This window comes from Wickerhamomyces ciferrii, contig 00100 (genome assembly GCF_000313485.1).
Source record: "Wickerhamomyces ciferrii WGS project CAIF00000000 data, strain NRRL Y-1031 F-60-10, contig 00100, whole genome shotgun sequence".
Classification (NCBI taxonomy): domain Eukaryota; kingdom Fungi; phylum Ascomycota; class Saccharomycetes; order Phaffomycetales; family Wickerhamomycetaceae; genus Hansenula; species Hansenula ciferrii.
Genome location: NW_011887640.1, coordinates 1 through 18,929, shown reverse-complemented (window position 1 = coordinate 18,929; position 18,929 = coordinate 1). Strand labels below are relative to the sequence as shown.

The following is an 18,929-nucleotide window of genomic DNA, read 5'->3' as shown; positions in this document are numbered from 1 at the left end:
ATCATGATCGTATCCAAATGTTAAATGTGGTCTAACATAACTATCTTCAATGCAACGTGCATAACCAAAACATCCATAAATTTTATGAGATTTAATAATCAATTCTTTTGAATCAGGGGTGAAGTTTGAAAGAATTTCACGGATTGGATATAAAGTTGATCTTGAGAATAACTTTAAACGAATATCAAGCTCATCTCCATGTAATGCTTTAGGATGACAAGAAATGAAGTTGAAACATTTAGATAAAATGTACAATGATTTTTTTTCAGATGTCACTGAAGGATCAAACTTTGATTGGAATTGTTTTAATCCATCTGAGATATAATCTTCATTCAATGGCTTTGCATACTTTGTAACTGAAAAATCATGAACCTTCTTTGTCAAAACATTGATCATGCTTAGACGATCATCCTCTAAAGGTTCGAATTTTTGATAATACTTCCCATTGACTATTGGAGCTTTTAAAATCAACTTGTAACAATTTTCAAATAGGAATTTATAATTTTCAGAATCAGAGGTTAAAGCATCTTTATGACTTCTGATAAATTCTCCAATAAAGCATCTCTTGTATAAGTATTTCAAAAATTCTTTCTTTTCAAAAGAGTCGAATGTAACATGAACCTTCATATTAGTGTTTATGGTAGCAAGTTTGACTCTGATCCAAACATTATCAAATATTTTGGAAATTTTCAAGTCTTCAATACCAATTCTTGATTCAGATAAAAGTCTTGGAATAGCATCAAGGTAAACTCTTTGTAAAAGAGCTGATCTTGTTTCAGGAACAATTCCCTGTGAAACTTGCAATTTTGTCTCCCCTTTTGAGTCAGCAGTTGAAAGCTTCTCGGTAGTAGTTTCTGTGGTAGTAGTGATTTTTGTAGTAATTGTAGTAGTTGTAGTTGTAGAATGTTCACCAGTGGTACTAGTTGTTTTAGTAGTTGCAGTTTTAATAGATTTTGTCTTTTTAGTCGTCATTGTGTTTTGATTTGTGTGATGAGTACAAGAGTGAAAGAAATTTAGAAGATTTAAGATACTTGACTCAATATATATACATTTGACGAGAACTTTAACTTATTGTCCTTTTAAACAGAAACTATGATATGTGCTCCTAAAGGTTGAGGTCTTTTAAGATGATTCTGTCATGGTGATTTACAGAGTACAAATTACACTCATTTATTCGCTCTAGCTTTGGTATTAAAGGAAAATACTTTGAATATCTATTCAGGTAAACCTTAATGATAGAATTATCTATCTAAAATAGACACAAAATACTTCATTATAATGTTTTGTAAAGATGAATCTCACGGATAATCGCGGCCTCAAATTCAACTTAATACATATTCAGAGCTTTATCCAAAACAAAGAGATATTCATTGCAATATTCAACCAATTCACTCTAGCAGAGGTGAAAGTCTCCTAGTAGAGAGTGTATAAACTGAGGTATTAAATTTCATAAAGTTCTGTTCTCTCAAATTTGAGCTCATTTTATGACTTTTCAATGCGCAATTTTTTGAGAGCTCTTTGCACCATAAACAATATTATGAGAGAATTCACTTTAAGCAAGTAGAGAGCTTTTAATACTATTGAAAGCTATATAAACACTAAGTAATGCACAATCTACGGTTTTATAAATGCAAAATATTCATTGGCTTTCATCTATATAGATTACTAATACTCACATATAAAGCTTAGGTAATCAAAACCACAAATTACAATGAAAGAACACCAATTTGAACTTCAATCAAACGACCGTCTTGATTGGTTTAAGATCAACGTCGACCATATACAAGATGTGAACATCCATGCAGTCAGTTTTCAAAGATTCAAAGATAAGTTGCACAACCTTACTGAATTAAATGCCCATAATGAACACTATGGGAAGATTCAACCAAATTATGTTGATCCTTTATTAAAGGATGCACGTATCGGTTATGCCAAAGATAGTTCAAATTTTGAAACAGGCATTGTTGATGCTGTTGTATGCCCATATTGTGATCCTTTCGAATGTGTATCTTCAGATTTCCTTAGTGTCACTTCTTATTCTCTTGAAGATGATGGGTATGAATACCATTTGAGATCAATCCATGGTATTTTCGCTGATGGTTCCAAAGTTACTCAGCCATTTATTGGTGATACATTCATATATGATGATAATAATGGTAGTGAATTAGAGAAAAAGAAAAGCTTAGTTATTGTATGCTCACATCATTTGGATGGTGATAAAGAAAAAGCATGTCTTGCAAGTTTCTATCTAGACGATTCAGATTATCCTTTATCTGAGTATTTTGATCATTATTATTCATCTCATGTGTTACATAAAGAAGACCCATCATCAATCCCACGCTATATACCAATATGTCATGATGAGGAAAACCCTGGATGGTTAAATTTCAAAGAAAATTTGTTTGTTCCCATTGATCCTCATATTCATTGTGATGCAGATCTTCATTTAAGCAAAAGCTGTACTGATATTACGCTTCAACCATTTGTCTTACCCCAATGGGATGATGTGATTTTCACAGATTCAAGATTAAGGAATAAAATTGCAAATAGACCAATTATTTCAAAAAATTATACTGAAGGTTATTGGATTCACTATAATCGTTTATCTTCAAGAAATCCTGCTGAAATTTTAATGAATGAATGGGAAGAAGAATGTAAATTGGAAACAGAAACAAAAGCTAATAACAAAACTTCTGAGAAGAAAACTTTAGATGAAACCACTGTTGAACAAATAGAGGATTTAGAATATGAAAAACAATTATCTGACACAGAATCTGTATATTATGATAGTGAAAGTACAATTCAAGATGAATCTATCATTTCATCTATGTTTGTTTCGGATGATAATACTGGTTCTAATAAAGTTAATAGTGTCCAAGAAGCTTTTAATGAACTTTCCCAAGATTTATCTCAGGAAATGGATTTTATAACCATAGCTCCAAAAAGATTAGTCTATTTTTTACCTCCTGATCCAGATATTTCAGTTGAATCATATCCCACAAGGGATAAAGAGCCAAGAAGGAACACAAATTCCCAGAAACAAAATAATATACAAGAGCATAGGAAAACCGAGTTACATCAGAATAAAAAAGATAAAAAGAAGAACAATCTTGTAAATTGTTGGCTTCATCCTGAAATAGAATCTGATACAGTTGAAGATGAGTTAAGTGAAATTTCAGATATAGATGATCAAAAATCACCATCACAAAGTCGACCAACATTTACAATTGGTGATTCAGACTCAGAAGCAGAAGATAAAGAAAATTTAGAATCTGATTGTGAATGGATATTCAGTGTTTCAAATAGAAAGTAGACTAAATGTTAAACTACATTAATATTATTTGATAATAAATACCCGGATATAAGCGCTCGTGCGCATCCTTGTCACATAATTAGTATATAGCAAACTAAATAAATCAAGTACTCTTTATGATATTAGCATGTAGATTATAGACATTGAAAGAGCTTTAATTAAAGTAATCAATTTATAAAATGTCCACAGTTGCAGTTTTAGGCTTGAATGGATTCTTGGGGAAACCTGTTATTGAAGCCTTATTATCAGAGCCTTTCATTTCTCAAATTAAGCAACCAATTAGGCTGTTAACATTCTCAGATAAGAAACAATTCCAATCAGAAAAAGTTGAATATTTGAACGTTTCAAAAGGATTTGATGATGCTTTGAAAGGTGTTGATTCTGTTGTTAATTTAACAGGATATCCAAATAAGTCATCTGAACCATTTTTAGATTCAGTCATCAAGAACAATGTAAAGCTTTATATACCTCCACAATTTGGTATTGATTTAGGTGCAGCTTCTTCAAAGATTTTCCCTGAATTATTGAAAGGTAAAGCTGAGCATTCACAGAGAGCAAGAGATAATGGTATCAAAAGTGTTGATTTGTTTACTGGGTTTTTCTTCCTAGAGGTTAATAACCCATTTGTGACACCTTTAGTTAAAATTAATGGTTCAGAAGCTACTATAATTGGTGATGAATCAATAAAAGTTAATCCAACTTATATCAATGATGTTGGTAAATCAGTTGCTTCAATTTTAACAGCGAAGCGTTTTGAAAAGCTTCCAGATAAGGTTAGAATATATTCAGATGTTGTCGATATTGGTCAATTAATTTCAAGATATGAAAATTTAAATGATTTGAAGTTAAGCAAGACATATGAACCTAACGATGAATATTTGAATAATATTAGGTCCCAATATCAGAAAGATGGTTATATTGGATCCAAATTCTTTGACTATATGGGAGCCATGTTAGTTGGTGGTGAAGGATATGGATTAATATTTGAGACACAGAATGAACGAGATGTCATTAATCCTAATGAAAAATATTTCAAATGGACAAAGTTTGATGACAAAAAGTGAGCTTGGATAGTTGAATTTACATGAATTTGTTCTTTTTAAATATACGTGTCCTATACGTGTCCTTTTTATTCAAACTAAGTCATACTGTACTTAGTTTTTGACGTTTGAATAATTAATTACTTTTTCAAAACATCTTATGATGATTATGCAAATTTGTCTCAAACTATCACCTTTATGGAAATTTTGACAAACGGAGTTGAAATTTTCATGTTAGACATTGTTAAGTGTTCAGTGTCTACTTGTAAAGAGTAGGTATATAAGTAAACGAAGTCTCCAATATTTGTCGTTATAATGTAAATTTTAATTGTTTGTATAAATCGGAAAACCAGATTCTATCAAAATGTCACCTATTTTCAAGTTTTTAAGCTTATTTACAGCAATCACAATTATTCTTTCAACATTTATATCACCAGCTAGTGCTTTTGGAGGAGAGAAAAGAACAGATATTCAAAAAGAACGTAATTTAAATAAAAATATGAAACAACTAGATAATTTATTCAAAACAAAAGGACGTGGTCGTAAAGGAGCTGCTCCAAAGAGAAATAATATAAATATCCAAACTGTTGGTTCAAAAGTTGATAGTTTGAAAAGAAAGCTTGAAAACAAAGATAAAAACGTCGGTGATGCTTTAAAAAAAGATTCACCAAATAGATTTATCATTAGTTCAGGAGCAAAAGAATTTAAAGCAACAAAAGATGAAGCTGCAACTATAACTCCAGTTCAACCAAAAAGAACTGTCGATAATTATAAAAGAAATCAACCAACTCCAACACCAAATACAAAAGATATAATGAATATTGAAAGTTCTGGATATTTACAAAGATATCAAAATCTAGCAATGGATAAACTTGGACAAGTTTATAATGGTGTTTCTGCAAAAGTTAATTCTGCTATTAAAGGTTAAGATATGGCCTGGTGAAATGAAGTTACCAAAATTGAATTCCACGATAGACTAGTTCATAAGATCTTGTATAACTTCTATATTAATAAAAAAAATTGATATCTAGAGGTCTTTGAAGGTAAAAGTAGTGAAATGAGTATTAAATATCACAGCACAGTGCCACATAACCATTTCCCCAAACAGAACGGGTAATAAACTGAAAAATTTGTCCAGTTACACAAAGTCAAAAGTGACAATGCAAGTAAAGCAAAAGGTGTTGTTTTATCAAATAGATCAGGTATCTATGTAATTACACTCAATGCTTTGTAATGGAACTTCAATGATTTTCACCTTTTGAAGAATTGATCGTATTAGGTAAAGTGGCCAAGTACAGGTGTACAGGCTTTAAGGGAGATTAGAAGCAATATTGTTATACTATGGTACTACGAGGATTATATTCCTAATCAAATTACTAATATCACGGGTCAAATACCATATATTCCTTTCCATCAACTATTGACTAATCACCTTGGGAATTAAGGGAATTAAGCTTTTATTTTAATTGACTTTGAAATCATATATAAGAATGTGAAAGTCCACTGTGTCAATGAGTGATATATGTTGTTTCTCAAATTCAATCAGAGAATAACAGTAGTTATACAAAAAAATGTCAGATGAAAAACAATATGTCCCATGGGTAAACCTTGGTAAATCAGGTTTAAAAATTTCCAATGTTATCATTGGTGCAATGTCATTTGGTTCAAAAGGTTGGATGGAATGGGTTGAAGATGATGAAGAAAAAATCTTTAAAATTTTGAAAAAAGCTTATGATCATGGTATTAGAACTTATGATACAGCTGATGCTTATTCAAATGGTTTATCAGAAATTATTTTGGGTAAATTCTTGAAAAAATATAACATTGCAAGAGATAAGGTTGTTATTTTAACAAAAGTTTTCGGTCCAGTTGATGAAAGTTTAGGTCATGACTTTATGTTCTTTACAGATATTAAAACTGAAGAAGATGCTATTAATTTAGCAAATAATAGAGGTTTATCAAGAAGACATATTTTGGATGCAGCTGAAAATTCTGTTAGAAGATTAGGAACTTATATTGATGTTTATCAAATTCATAGATTTGATCCTGATACCCCACAAGAGGAAACTATGAAGGCTTTGAATGATGTTGTTGAAAAAGGTCTTACTAGATATATTGGTGCTTCAACTACTCGTGCTGTGGAATTTGTTGAATTCCAACATATTGCTGAAAAAAATGGATGGCATAAATTTATTTCAGTTCAAAGTTATTATAATTTGATTAATAGAGAAGATGAAAATGAATTAAACTATTATGCTAAAAAGACAGGTGTTGGTATTATTCCATGGTCTCCATTAGCTGGTGGTGTTTTAGCAAGAGATGTTGATTCTGACTCTAATTTAACAAAAAGACAAAAAGATGATAAATTTGCGAATAGTAATTTTAATTATATTTTAAAAGGTGATGATCCAGAAAAAGCTGCTGAAGTTGCAATCATTAAAAGAATTGGTGAAATTGCAACTAAAAAAAATGTTTCAAGAGCAGCTATTGCTACAGCTTGGGTTATTCATAAAGGTGCTCAACCAATTGTTGGATTAAGTTCTGAAAAAAGAGTTGATGATTTAATTGTTGGTGCCAATTTGAAATTGGATGAAGAAGATGTCAAATATTTGGAAGAACCTTATAAACCAAGAGCTAGAGTCTCACAATGATTTCACTTTAATTTTGTTTTGTAATATAGTATCTTGACCAGGTGTTGAATATATGAAAAACATGAATAATCAGTACATGGTAGTCTCATATAAACCTTTGAGATATCCATTAGTAATCATTCTCAATTATATCATTACGACAGTTGATGAGTGTAATTCTTGTTAAGTTGCACTGGTTATATAACTACGGGCTTCAATTCATGCCTTCGTTTGAAATAATGAAAGTTTTGTTGATGAATTCTCTCCAATTGACTACATATTCTGGTGTATTGTAAGTTCATTTGTTTTATTACTATTGAAACTATCCATAAGTATAAAACTATTCACTTTTGTATTAGATTTATAATTTATATGTTTTAGTTCAACATTTGTTTGTGTTAAGTTAATGTTTTGTTCACAAGCACTTTAAACATATAATCAACTAACTCCATACTCAAACTTACAATAAAGGATCAATGATATGATTTATTAATTTTTTTTCAAATCAGAACGACCCCAATAAATTGTTAAAGCAGCAAAAATAACAGGTAAAACACTAACTAATTCACCAAGACCTGCATAAGCTGGTGGAATTTTAATTTTAACAAAAGCACCACATGCCAATAAAATTGCAAATAAATTATAAAAACCTGACCAAATAAAATTGAAAATAATTCTATTAAATGATTTTTTTGAATAATTATATAAATTAATTAAACCTTCAATACCATTTAATAAAACAACTTCAGAAACTGAATTTGTTAAATCTGAAGTTGTACCAATTTGAACACCAATATCAGATTCTGCAATTGCAACAGAATCATTAGTACCATCACCACAAAATAAAATAATTTTTTTAGAATCTTTGATTTTCAAATTTTTAATATATTCTTGCTTTTCAGAAGGTGTTGATCTAAATTTGATATTTTTTTGAGAAATTCCAAGTGAATTTGCAACATCTTCAACAGCTGTTTTATGATCACCACTAACAATATGACAAACAATACCTAATTTTTGGAAATGATTAATTGTTTTCAATGCATTTGGAACCAATTGAGATCTTAATCCGATGATAGCAACCAATTCATCATTAATAGTTAAACATGATGATGTTAAACCTTTATTTAAAATATCAATAACTTTAACGTTTGAATCTTGTTTTGTCCAATATAGATTACCGAGTTTCAAGATTGAACCATTTGGAAATTTAGCAGTAATACCTTGACCTGAAATATCTTTAATACCTAATATTTCAACTTTAGTTGATTCAAATTTACTAAGGAATTCTGAAATAGTTTTAGAAACTGGATGTTCATTATTTTGTGTCATTTTTTTAATTAAAGTTTTAATACCAATTTCATTAATCTCATTATTGACCAAAATTTCTAAAAATTCCACATTTAATCTATTATTAGTTAGAGTTCCAGTTTTATCGAAAACAATATCAGTAATTTTAAATGTATTTTCTAATATTTTTGAACTTTTAACAATAATACCATTTTTAGCCAAGACACCACATGTAATAACTAAAACCATTGGAACTGCTAACCCAATAGCACATGGACATGAAATTGCTAAAGTTGTAATACAATAAGTAATTGCTTGGGAAATTGATTTACCTGGTGGATTGTTTTGTAATTTTAATCCAATAATGATCCAAATAATAAAGACTAAAAACCCAATTGTAATTACCACTGGGATGAAATAACTTGAAATTAAATCAGCTAATTCTTGAGATTTTGGTTTTGTTGACATTGCAGATTCAACTAATTTAGAAATATCATTAATACTATTTTGACCTGGTAATCTTGTAACCATAATGATTAAATTTCCTGAACCATTTAAAGTACCTGCAATGACTTGATCATTTATATTTTTTGGAACTGGAATAGATTCACCTGTAATCATTGATTCATCAATTGATGAGGAACCTTGAATAACTATACCATCAGTAACGATTCTTGAATGTGATGGGATAATGATTTTATCATTTAATTGAATTAAACGAGAATCAATTTCAATTTGATTATTTCCTTCCAACAAGATTGCATTTTGAACTTGTAAAGATTTAATTGAAACTGAAGTTTTAGCTTTAATTTTAGCATAATTTGATAAAAATCTACCAATTAACACTAGGGAGATTAATAATGAACTTGTTTCAAAAATTTCTTCATTTGAAGCAGTATTAATACCAACATGTTTCATAATAAAAATAACCAAAGAATAAAAATAAGCAGCAGAAATACTAATAACAATCAACATATCCATTTCTAAAACATGAGAGAAAAACAATTCACGAATTGCACCAATATAAAATTCTTTAATTGAAATTAATTGAATAATCGAGGCTAAAGTTAATTGAATTATTGATTTTGTTTTATAATTCAAATTTTCAGGATTTGACCATGATAAGACACAAACAGGGATGGCTAAAACCAATGAAATAATACATTTTAATAATGAATGAATAATGTTAATACCATCATTTGAATTATCCTTTGGAGTTGATAATTCCCAATTTTTTTCATATCCATAATCACTGTCATCATCATCAATCTTAGATAATAAATCTCTTGCACCGATTAATTGAGGATTGAATTTAATGATGAATGAAGCTTTACCTTTTGATTTCCCAATTGATTCAATTTCATAGATATGATCTTTTAATTTAAATTCTAAATCATGTAAAGGTAATTTTGAATTAATTTCTAAAACTTGTAAATCAGATCTATCATGATTAATAATATCAAATCTAAAACCTGTGCTTTTAACCAATTTATTGATAATTTCATCTAAGCAAACATTTGAATTTAAATTTTTAAAATCAACAGTACCGGTGACAAAATTTGGATTAATTTCAATAATTGAATCAATTTTATTCAAAACATTTTGAATTTTTTTGGAACAACCAGTACATGTCATACCTTCCACTTTTAAAAAAACATGGTTAGTCATTGATTGTGATTCTAAATCCATGGTATTTTGATTAAATTTATCAATCGGTGAAGAAATAGCAATTCCATCATCACAACAAGAATCTAGATCCTTGTCAGGCTCATCATCAAGTTCATCTTGACCACAACAAGAATCCAAATCAGAAGGGTTCAAACCTTTAGTACAAGTCTGTGGATTGGCTTTACCAGTACAGCATGAATCTTTAACCATGGGGTCATTCTTACAACCAGATTCGACTTTATCATCACAACAAGAATCCAATTCATCAGCAGTACCACCCCCACCACAACAAGAATCATTAACCTTAGCATCAACTTCACGATTTGGTTTAGTATCACCACCACAAGAATCCAAGCTTTTAGTATCAGCAACTTCGGAGTTTCCATCACAACACGAATCAACTGAATCATCACCATTATCATCAATTTCATCACAACATGAATCCTTAGCACCATCATCACAACCAGAATCTAATGGTTTTTTGGCATCACAACAAGAATCAATACAATTAATATCATCATTATTAACCTCCTTAGATTTCTCATTTGATTGACCACATTTCTTCTTTTTAGAACGACATCTTGGAACGAAATGAGAAGACCTTGACCTTGAACCAAAACATTCTTCATCTTGATAGATTGAAACTGAATTTAAAACAGGTTTCCCATTACAACATTGATCCAATTGATTAATAAATTTACGACATAGACATTGACCAGTTTCAAGACATTTCTTGTATTCGTTTAATACAAATTGGAAACTTTTGATTGATGAAGTTTCAGAGCTTTCAACCACTTTTTCAACACAGTCAAGAGAGCAGGGTCCTTTACCACAAACACTTTGTTGATTAACCGCCATGATTTGCTTTGCTTTGATTTTGAGGTTTTGATTATCAGCGGCTAATTTGGTTACGTTGCACTTTCACAGTCTTTAAATAAAATTTTGAATTTTCGCCGGTTTCTTAATCTAGGCGGAAAGAAAAACATCACCAACAGAAAAACAGAAAAACAAAATGATTTTAAAGACTTGGAAGACTTGGAGGGTAAATACTAAGAATAATTAAAAGACAAGAATGTTTTTAGATTAGTGTCAAACATGGATTTACTTAGGATTCAATAGACATTTGACACAATCAGCCATACAATATTAGCCACAACTTCACAAACACAGAGTACAATACTCAACTCTCATTGGAGGATTAACCAACTCGCTTATTACCAAATTGAGAACCAGAATCCATTGCTTATCTCGACAATTCACGGATTTATTCCTTATCTATAAAAATTTTCATTCACCGATGATCAATGACAGATACTGATAATGATTCAACGGTTGATATGTTGAGTACAATTGATATGCATTTGATAATGAGATGCTTCAGAATGATATATAAGTATCCCACAAGATCCTGGTAAAATTCATGTTTCAGATACATTAGAACTCTTGCATCATATAACAATACGATAACAATATAACAATGCTTGAAGGTTATCCATTACCACAAGGTGCTGGTTATGCAATTCTTGTTGGTTTAGGTGCTGTATTTGCCCTTGGGATGATTGCAGTTACTGCAATGTTGAGAAGATATCAAAAAGAAATCATTACTGCTGAAGAATTTGCTACTGCTGGTAGATCTGTTAATACTTCATTAATCGCAGCTGCTGTTGTTAGTTCTTGGACTTGGGCTGCAACTTTGTTACAAAGTACCACACAAGCTTATAAAAATGGTATATCTGGTGGATTTTGGTATGCTTCAGGTGCTTGTGTTCAAGTTATCCTTTTTTCTGCACTTTCAATTAAATCAAAACAAATTGCTCCTGGTGCTCATACTTATTTAGAAATTATTAAATGTCGTTATGGGAAAATTACTCATTTAATTTATACTTATTTTGCAGTTGCAACAAATATCTTGGTTACTGCAATGTTATTAGCTGGTGGTTCTGCAACTGTTAATTTCTTAACTGGAATGCATCCTGTTGCTGCAATTTTCCTTTTACCTTTAGGTACTATTGTTTATACTTTATTTGGTGGTATTAAAGCAACATTCCTTACTGATTATGTTCATACTATTGTTATTGTGGTTATTATATTTGTATTTGCATTTGCTGTTTATGCTTCAAGTCCTTTATTAGGTTCTCCAGGTGTTGTTTATGATAAATTAACTGAATTAGCCAAAACAAAACCAATTGAAGGTAATCACGAGGGATCATATCTAACTTTTAATTCAAAATCTGGTGGTTTATTCTTTGTTATAAACATTGTGGGAAATTTTGGTACTGTTTTCTTAGATCAAGGTTATTGGAATAAAGCTATTGCTGCATCACCTGCTGCTGCTTTACCAGGTTATGTTCTTGGTGGATTAGCATGGTTTGCAATTCCTGCATTAATTTCAACAACTTTAGGACTTGCATGTCGTTGTTTAGAAGATTCTCCAAGTTTTATGTATTATCCAAATGGTCTTTCAAATGAACAAGTTGCTGAAGGTTTAGTTTTACCAGTTGCTGCTTATACCCTTTTGGGTAAAGGTGGTGCAATGGCTTCATTATTATTAGTTTTCATGGCTGTTACTTCTGCAATGAGTGCTGAATTAATTGCTGCATCTTCATTATTTACTTATGATATTTATAAATCTTATATTAACCCACAAGCATCTGGTAAAAAATTAATTATGATTTCTCATGCTACATGTATTGGATTTGGTGCTTCAATGATTGGGTTTTCAATTGGATTACATTATGGTGGTGTTTCAATGGGATTTCTTTATGAATTAATGGGTGTTATTATTTCATCTGCTGTTTTACCTGCTTCATTAACAATTTTTTGGTCAAAACAAAATTGGATGGCTGCTACAATTTCTCCTGTTCTTGGTTCAATAGTTGGATTAATTAGTTGGATTGCTTCAGCAAAATCATTATATGGTTCTGTTACTTATGATAATTTATTTGAAGATCATGTTATGTTGATTGGTAATATTGTTTCATTATTATCCCCGGCAATTTTCATACCAATTTTAACATTTGCATTTAAACATGAATCATTTGATTGGGAAATCCTTAAATCTATTTCACGTGTTGATGAAACCGAGGAAATTTTATCAAGTGAAGGTGAACCATTACCTCAAGATAAAGAATCTGGAGGATTAAATCCAATTACATCAGTTGCAACTATAGGTAAACAATTGGCAAAATCAAATAAAGAAAAATTATTACAAGAAGAAACTGAACATTTAGCAAAATCTGCTAAATATGCTTCATGGATTTGTGCATTTTTTGCATTAGCATTTTTAATATTATGGCCAATGCCATTATATGGATCAAAATATATTTTTTCAAAAAAATTTTTCACAGGTTGGATTACAGTTTTATTAATTTGGTTATTTTTCACTGCTTTTATGGTTTGTATTTATCCATTATGGGAAGGTCGTTTTGGAATTTTTACAACTTGTAGAGGTCTTTATTGGGATTTAACTGGTCAAACTTATAAATTAAGAGAATGGCAAAATTCAAATCCTGATCAATTACATGTTGTTAAATCTCAAATTAGTAATGCTATTCATGAACATGGTAATAGTGATGATGATGTTGATAAGATTAGATATATTGATGATGAATTAAAACAATGAACTGGTTTCATTGAGTTGTATTATATTAATTAAAGTGTTTTTGGTTTTATATCCACCTGTAGTACAAAGTTCTATCTACCTACACATTCATAAATTTTTATCAACTTTTTATTTTTTTAATCCCGTTAAACAACAAAACAGCTATGTAAGCTGAACTATATAATAAATAATATATAATAAAATGAAAGTATAAAGATATATATATAATGGAAAAGATTACAAATTTAATGAATCTATATAAGAACTGAACAGTGTAATACAAAAAAAAAAAAAACAACACAACATAGAAAATTTATAATATCAAAAATCAAACTTGTTCATTTGATGCTAAAGATTCTTGATCTGATGGATCGAAAACACTTTCATTAACATCATTATTAGGATTTTCAATTGTATTATTCTTCTTCTTTTTTTTAAAAGCTTTACCAGCTTTTCCCATAAATGAACTAACAGTCGCACTTGATCTTCTAATTGATGAACTTAATGAATGTTGATCACTATTTTTATATTTAACAATTTCTTCAATCCCTGGAGGTTCAACACTATATTGAGATGATTGAGAATTTGGAATTGGTACTTGTTGTTGTTGTTGAAATCCTTGTAATTGAGTTCTAAATGAAGTTTCAGATTTTTGTCTTGTTAATAAAGGATTTGTAACATCAACAGTTGGATTTATTAAAGCTTTTTGTCTTTGTAATGCAGCATTTGATAAATTATTTAATCCACTTTGTGAATCATCATTATTAAAAGATTGTGATTCTGAATCAATTGGTTGATATGTTGAACCATGGAAACTAAAAGTTGATGAACGATCATCAAAAACTGAATCCATATCTTCTAATGTAACACCTGCAGTTTCTGGATAAAATGAATAAACAACAAAAAATGATATAAAACATGAAGTTGAATGAATTAAATATAATCTCCATGTAATTAATTCTTGTAAAATTGGAGTCATTTCACCAACTAACCAATTAAAAGCCCAATTTGATGCAGTTGCTAATGAAGCAATTTTTGCACGAATACTTAAAGGTGAAATTTCACTTGGTAATAACCAAGGTAATGGTCCCCATGAATAACCAAAACCTGCATTGAAAATGAAAACTAATATAACAACTAAATGTCTTGTTTTTTCAGTATTTACATAAAGTGAATAAGAAACTGCAGTTAATGCAATCCCCATTATAATTGCACCTGATAATAAAATTGGTCTTCTACCCCATTTATCAACAAGAATCCATGGAGGTAATGTTGATGCAACATAAATTAATGAATTAAATCCAGTCATTAATATAGCATCACGACCTTTCCAACCAGCTTGTTCAAAAACTAAAGGAGCATAATATGATATAACATTTATACCATTTAATTGGGCTAATGCTTGTGCAGACATTGCAATGAATACACGTTTTTTATAACGTTTAAACATATAACGATATGAAGATTCACCTTCTAAACGATGTAATAATACAGTTTCTTTAATTTCACGATATTCTGATCTTGCACGTTCATCTTGAACATTACCACCTGCAGTTAAATCTGCAATAACAACAATACCTTCAGCATCATGATCATGATTTAATAACCATCTTGGAGATTCCACAATAACATAAGAACCAAACCATAATGCAATAGCAATTAAACTTTGAATTGATAAAGGAATTCTCCAAGCCATATTTGAATCTAAAAATGAACAAAAATAATCAGCCCAAACTGAAATTGCATAACCTGAAATATTACCAGTAAATTCAACACAACCTAAACGACCTCTTGAATGAGGTGGAGAAATTTCAGTTTGATACATTGGTACCACAGTAGTTAATAAACCAACACCTAACCCAGAAATAAATCTTGCAATAGTTAAAAGTATAAAACTTGGAGTTAAAGCTTGTAAAGCACCACCAATTGCAAAAATTAATGCACCATAACGTATAGTACGACGTCTACCAATTTTATCTGAAATTTTACCAGATAATAATGAAGAAATTAATGCACCAATTTCCAAAATAGCAACCATAGTACCAATAGCAGCACTTGAAGGATTATCAAAATAATTTTTAAATAATTCATTTGTTAATAAACCAGACATAACACCTTGTTCAAAACCAAATAATAAAACACCAGTACTAACAAAACATGTTGTAAAATATAATAGAGGAGCACCTACAAGGTAGGACTCCTTAAGAGTTAATTGTTGATATTCACTATGATCTGACATGATTACTTGTAAGTTGAAATATCATTAAGAGTATGAATCTTGGGGGTTTATTATATGAGAATATAATTTGGTGTCAAAAATTAATATAATGATAATCAGTGAAAAATGACAAACAACAACAATAACAAAATCAGCAGCAGATAATAAACAGATAGAAATCAACAAATATGGATTTTTTTGATCTATAGCTCTATTGGAAAATCAATCTAAATCAAATGTCTTTTACCAGGGGTACTTAACTTCACCTCGAACCTGATAAGATAAGAGAGCGTGTGGAAGGGCGTCGTGTGATGGGTGATATCTGAATGTGAGGGTGCACGGATGTACTTGCACAAAGTCTTTCTTGTAAACAACCTGTTGATGATAATGATCCAAATGAAGGTATTCAATATTATATTCCATAAAATTTGTTTACTTTTTAAATTTTTGAATTTTAATTTCTTGTTTATTCGTTTGATTTCTCCAAATTTCCAAGGAAAATGTTCGCGAATTTTTAATTAAAATAGCAAAGACAATAAAAATGGAAATTACGTCATATTGTTGATTAGGTAAGTTATTAGTAAGAAGTATAGACTTTGAGTAATGTTTCAATAATTTCAATATTTTAACTAGTTTTGATATAATTGATGTAATTGTTATAATATAATGAGGGATGGAGATGGTAGTTATTCTTCTCTGGTAGACTGAGTTGTTTTTTGAGTATATTGCGTGCTATAGTTAAGAAGAGTTATTTCATGAGAAGTTTGCGAGAAGTATATATAATCATGTAATTACTCATATTATAATATATTTGAATTCATATATAAAGTAACACGTTAATCAGAGGATCTAATATTGAAATACTACATTGCACTCATAATAATTGACTATCATTACTCAAATGGAACACAAAAATCAAGATGATAATAAGATCAACCATGACTATATGACTGAGGCTGATAGATGTTTGATTGACAAGTATCGTGACCAAATGAACTATAGACTTATTCCATTAATACCAACATTTGGTCAACCAAATGTTAATGTACCATTGATAACTTGTCCAAATGTAATATCAAAGATAGAAACGAAATTGTGCTGGCCAATGTTGGATATCAAACCAAAATCATCAACGTTAAGAGCATATCCTGAAAATCCATGGTCAATAACTTCAGATTTTAAGTTAAAATCGTCTTCAAAACACCGTAGAATGCCTATTAAGTTGTTTTCTTTCATGTTCACTAAAGAAAGATCAAATTCTACAAATTTAAAGACTGTAACTGATCATTTTGCTAGTTCATTTTATTATTTCAGACCAGCTAAAGATAATCCAATCAAAACAGACGCAGATAGCTAAGACAATATTTAATTAGTTCATTAACAAAAATTTTACTAGATTATTGTGTGAAAAAAGAAGAATTGGAAACTTTAAATAAAGCTCAAAATTTACCAGTTAATGTGAGTGATGGTTTAGACCATATGAGTTATAAGTTCAGAGAAAATCAAGAACCTATACTTTCTCACAAAAGATTCATGAAAGATTATCGAAGATTGAAATTATGTCTTGTATATACACCAAATACTGAACCATTAATACCAATGTTGGAAAATTTAATTAATGTTTTAACATTTGGTGGTGAGTTTAAAGAAATTGATGGATTTCTAAATTTTTTTGAAAGTGAAACTCATACTGCTATATTCATAACTAAAAATCATCGCTATCAAATAATAATATAGATAAAAGCTTTCCAATACCTGGTGTAGAGGCTTCAAAATATTTCAATGAAAGAATTTCTATAATTTCAAATTCCAAAGGTCTTCGAGATAGTATTTCAGCTATGCAGATTAATTTCATCCCTGGTAAATCAACTTATGATTTAGATAATCCACCACCACCATCTTATCAGGAATCGACATTATTGCAAACATGATGTCGGTTGATCAATAAATATGTAATTAATATATGTATGTAATTATATGTAGTGTATAGATAATTATTAGAGATCCAATTGTTTCAAACATGCTATATTAATTATATAACTTTTATAATATATCTAGAGATCATGAAGATAAAGCTGGCTTATGCAGCTAGTATAATATATCTATATGCGATCTATATACTATATACTTTACATCTGTCGGCTGTTTATATAATATAATATATATAATATACAATATTATTCCTGGTTTTCAAAATCAGCCAATATACAGCTATAAGTCTTTCTCGAATTAGACACTAATTTGTACTAGGTTTCAACTTTCGAAGTTCAGTTGCATAGTTATGCATTGGATTGAGCCTTACAACTTACAAGTTACAGCCTGCAGCAATCGACTTTAGTACAGATCATTATACAGTAAACTGCATATTGATATACATGGATGATGGGTACCGAATCTTGAATCTCTATTGTTTAAACAAGGGATCATTTGAATCTCGATCTAAGCTATATGTATGCATGTGATAAAGAAATTTTAGAACTATAAGAGTCGAACATTAGTACTTCAATTAACTGACCTTTCAAGTTTCAACAGCAGGTGTTTGTGCACTAATATTGGGTGATTGAGTTGAAGCTTGACGTCTTCTATTATAGTTGAACGTGTCATAGATATAATAGTACAACACAGTATATAATTAAATGGGTCGATGCCCTTGGCTCTTTTCTCCTTGAAGCACACATCAATGATCATTTGAAGAAGCTTCAGACAGCTAAGTATTCACATGATTACTACACATTGTGTATTTTACATATACAATATATAATATTCTCACTTAAAGTCTCATTCTGTAATCTCGAGTTGATTAATATTTAGATGAGCACTATACTTAAAGAAGGGTACACTTAAATTGAATATGAGAAGATTAATATGAGAACAATATATAATAATGTAGTGTCTCACAATTTTGATTTATATAATAAACATTAATCAAAAGATCTAACTGATATACTACAGTGGATCCGTAATCATTGACTATCATGACTCAAATGGAAGAACACAAGAATCAAGATGACAATAAGATCAATCATTACTATCTGACTGAAGCTGATAGATGTTTGATTGATAAGTATCGTGACCAAATGAATTATAGACTTATCCCATTAATACCAACTTTTGGTCAGCCAAATGTTAGAGTACCATTGATAACTCGTCCAAATATAACATCGCAAATAGA

At 29.9% G+C, this 18,929-nt stretch overlaps 8 protein-coding genes across 8 annotated transcripts; 6 read left to right on the top strand and 2 right to left on the bottom strand.

The window, feature by feature from the left end:
* Positions 1-1,711: 1,711 nt before the first annotated feature.
* On the top strand, positions 1,712-3,313 carry BN7_3558 (uncharacterized protein; the record flags this gene model as incomplete). Its single annotated transcript, XM_011275845.1, has 1 exon — positions 1,712-3,313. The coding sequence occupies one exon, from the start codon at positions 1,712-1,714 to the stop codon at positions 3,311-3,313; it is 1,602 nt and encodes a 533-aa protein (XP_011274147.1).
* A 179-nt stretch (positions 3,314-3,492) lies between these two features.
* On the top strand, positions 3,493-4,377 carry BN7_3557 (Isoflavone reductase P3; the record flags this gene model as incomplete). The annotated part of the gene is made up of 1 exon (XM_011275844.1): positions 3,493-4,377. The coding sequence occupies one exon, from the start codon at positions 3,493-3,495 to the stop codon at positions 4,375-4,377; it is 885 nt and encodes a 294-aa protein (XP_011274146.1).
* Positions 4,378-4,717: 340 nt separating this feature from the next.
* BN7_3556 (uncharacterized protein) lies at positions 4,718-5,281 on the top strand (the record flags this gene model as incomplete). Its single annotated transcript, XM_011275843.1, has 1 exon — positions 4,718-5,281. The coding sequence occupies one exon, from the start codon at positions 4,718-4,720 to the stop codon at positions 5,279-5,281; it is 564 nt and encodes a 187-aa protein (XP_011274145.1).
* A 643-nt stretch (positions 5,282-5,924) lies between these two features.
* BN7_3555 (aldo/keto reductase) lies at positions 5,925-7,004 on the top strand (the record flags this gene model as incomplete). The annotated part of the gene is made up of 1 exon (XM_011275842.1): positions 5,925-7,004. The coding sequence occupies one exon, from the start codon at positions 5,925-5,927 to the stop codon at positions 7,002-7,004; it is 1,080 nt and encodes a 359-aa protein (XP_011274144.1).
* Positions 7,005-7,472: 468 nt separating this feature from the next.
* PCA1 (cation-transporting P-type ATPase PCA1) lies at positions 7,473-10,796 on the bottom strand (the record flags this gene model as incomplete). Its single annotated transcript, XM_011275841.1, has 1 exon — positions 7,473-10,796. One exon carries the CDS (start codon positions 10,794-10,796, stop codon positions 7,473-7,475), a length of 3,324 nt encoding a protein of 1,107 aa, XP_011274143.1.
* Positions 10,797-11,415: 619 nt separating this feature from the next.
* Positions 11,416-13,560, top strand: DUR3 (Dur3p; the record flags this gene model as incomplete). Its single annotated transcript, XM_011275840.1, has 1 exon — positions 11,416-13,560. One exon carries the CDS (start codon positions 11,416-11,418, stop codon positions 13,558-13,560), a length of 2,145 nt encoding a protein of 714 aa, XP_011274142.1.
* Positions 13,561-13,867: 307 nt separating this feature from the next.
* On the bottom strand, positions 13,868-15,778 carry BN7_3552 (Low-affinity glucose transporter HXT4; the record flags this gene model as incomplete). The annotated part of the gene is made up of 1 exon (XM_011275839.1): positions 13,868-15,778. One exon carries the CDS (start codon positions 15,776-15,778, stop codon positions 13,868-13,870), a length of 1,911 nt encoding a protein of 636 aa, XP_011274141.1.
* Positions 15,779-16,658: 880 nt separating this feature from the next.
* BN7_3551 (uncharacterized protein) lies at positions 16,659-17,114 on the top strand (the record flags this gene model as incomplete). The annotated part of the gene is made up of 1 exon (XM_011275838.1): positions 16,659-17,114. The coding sequence occupies one exon, from the start codon at positions 16,659-16,661 to the stop codon at positions 17,112-17,114; it is 456 nt and encodes a 151-aa protein (XP_011274140.1).
* Between the last annotated feature and the right edge of the window lie 1,815 nt (positions 17,115-18,929).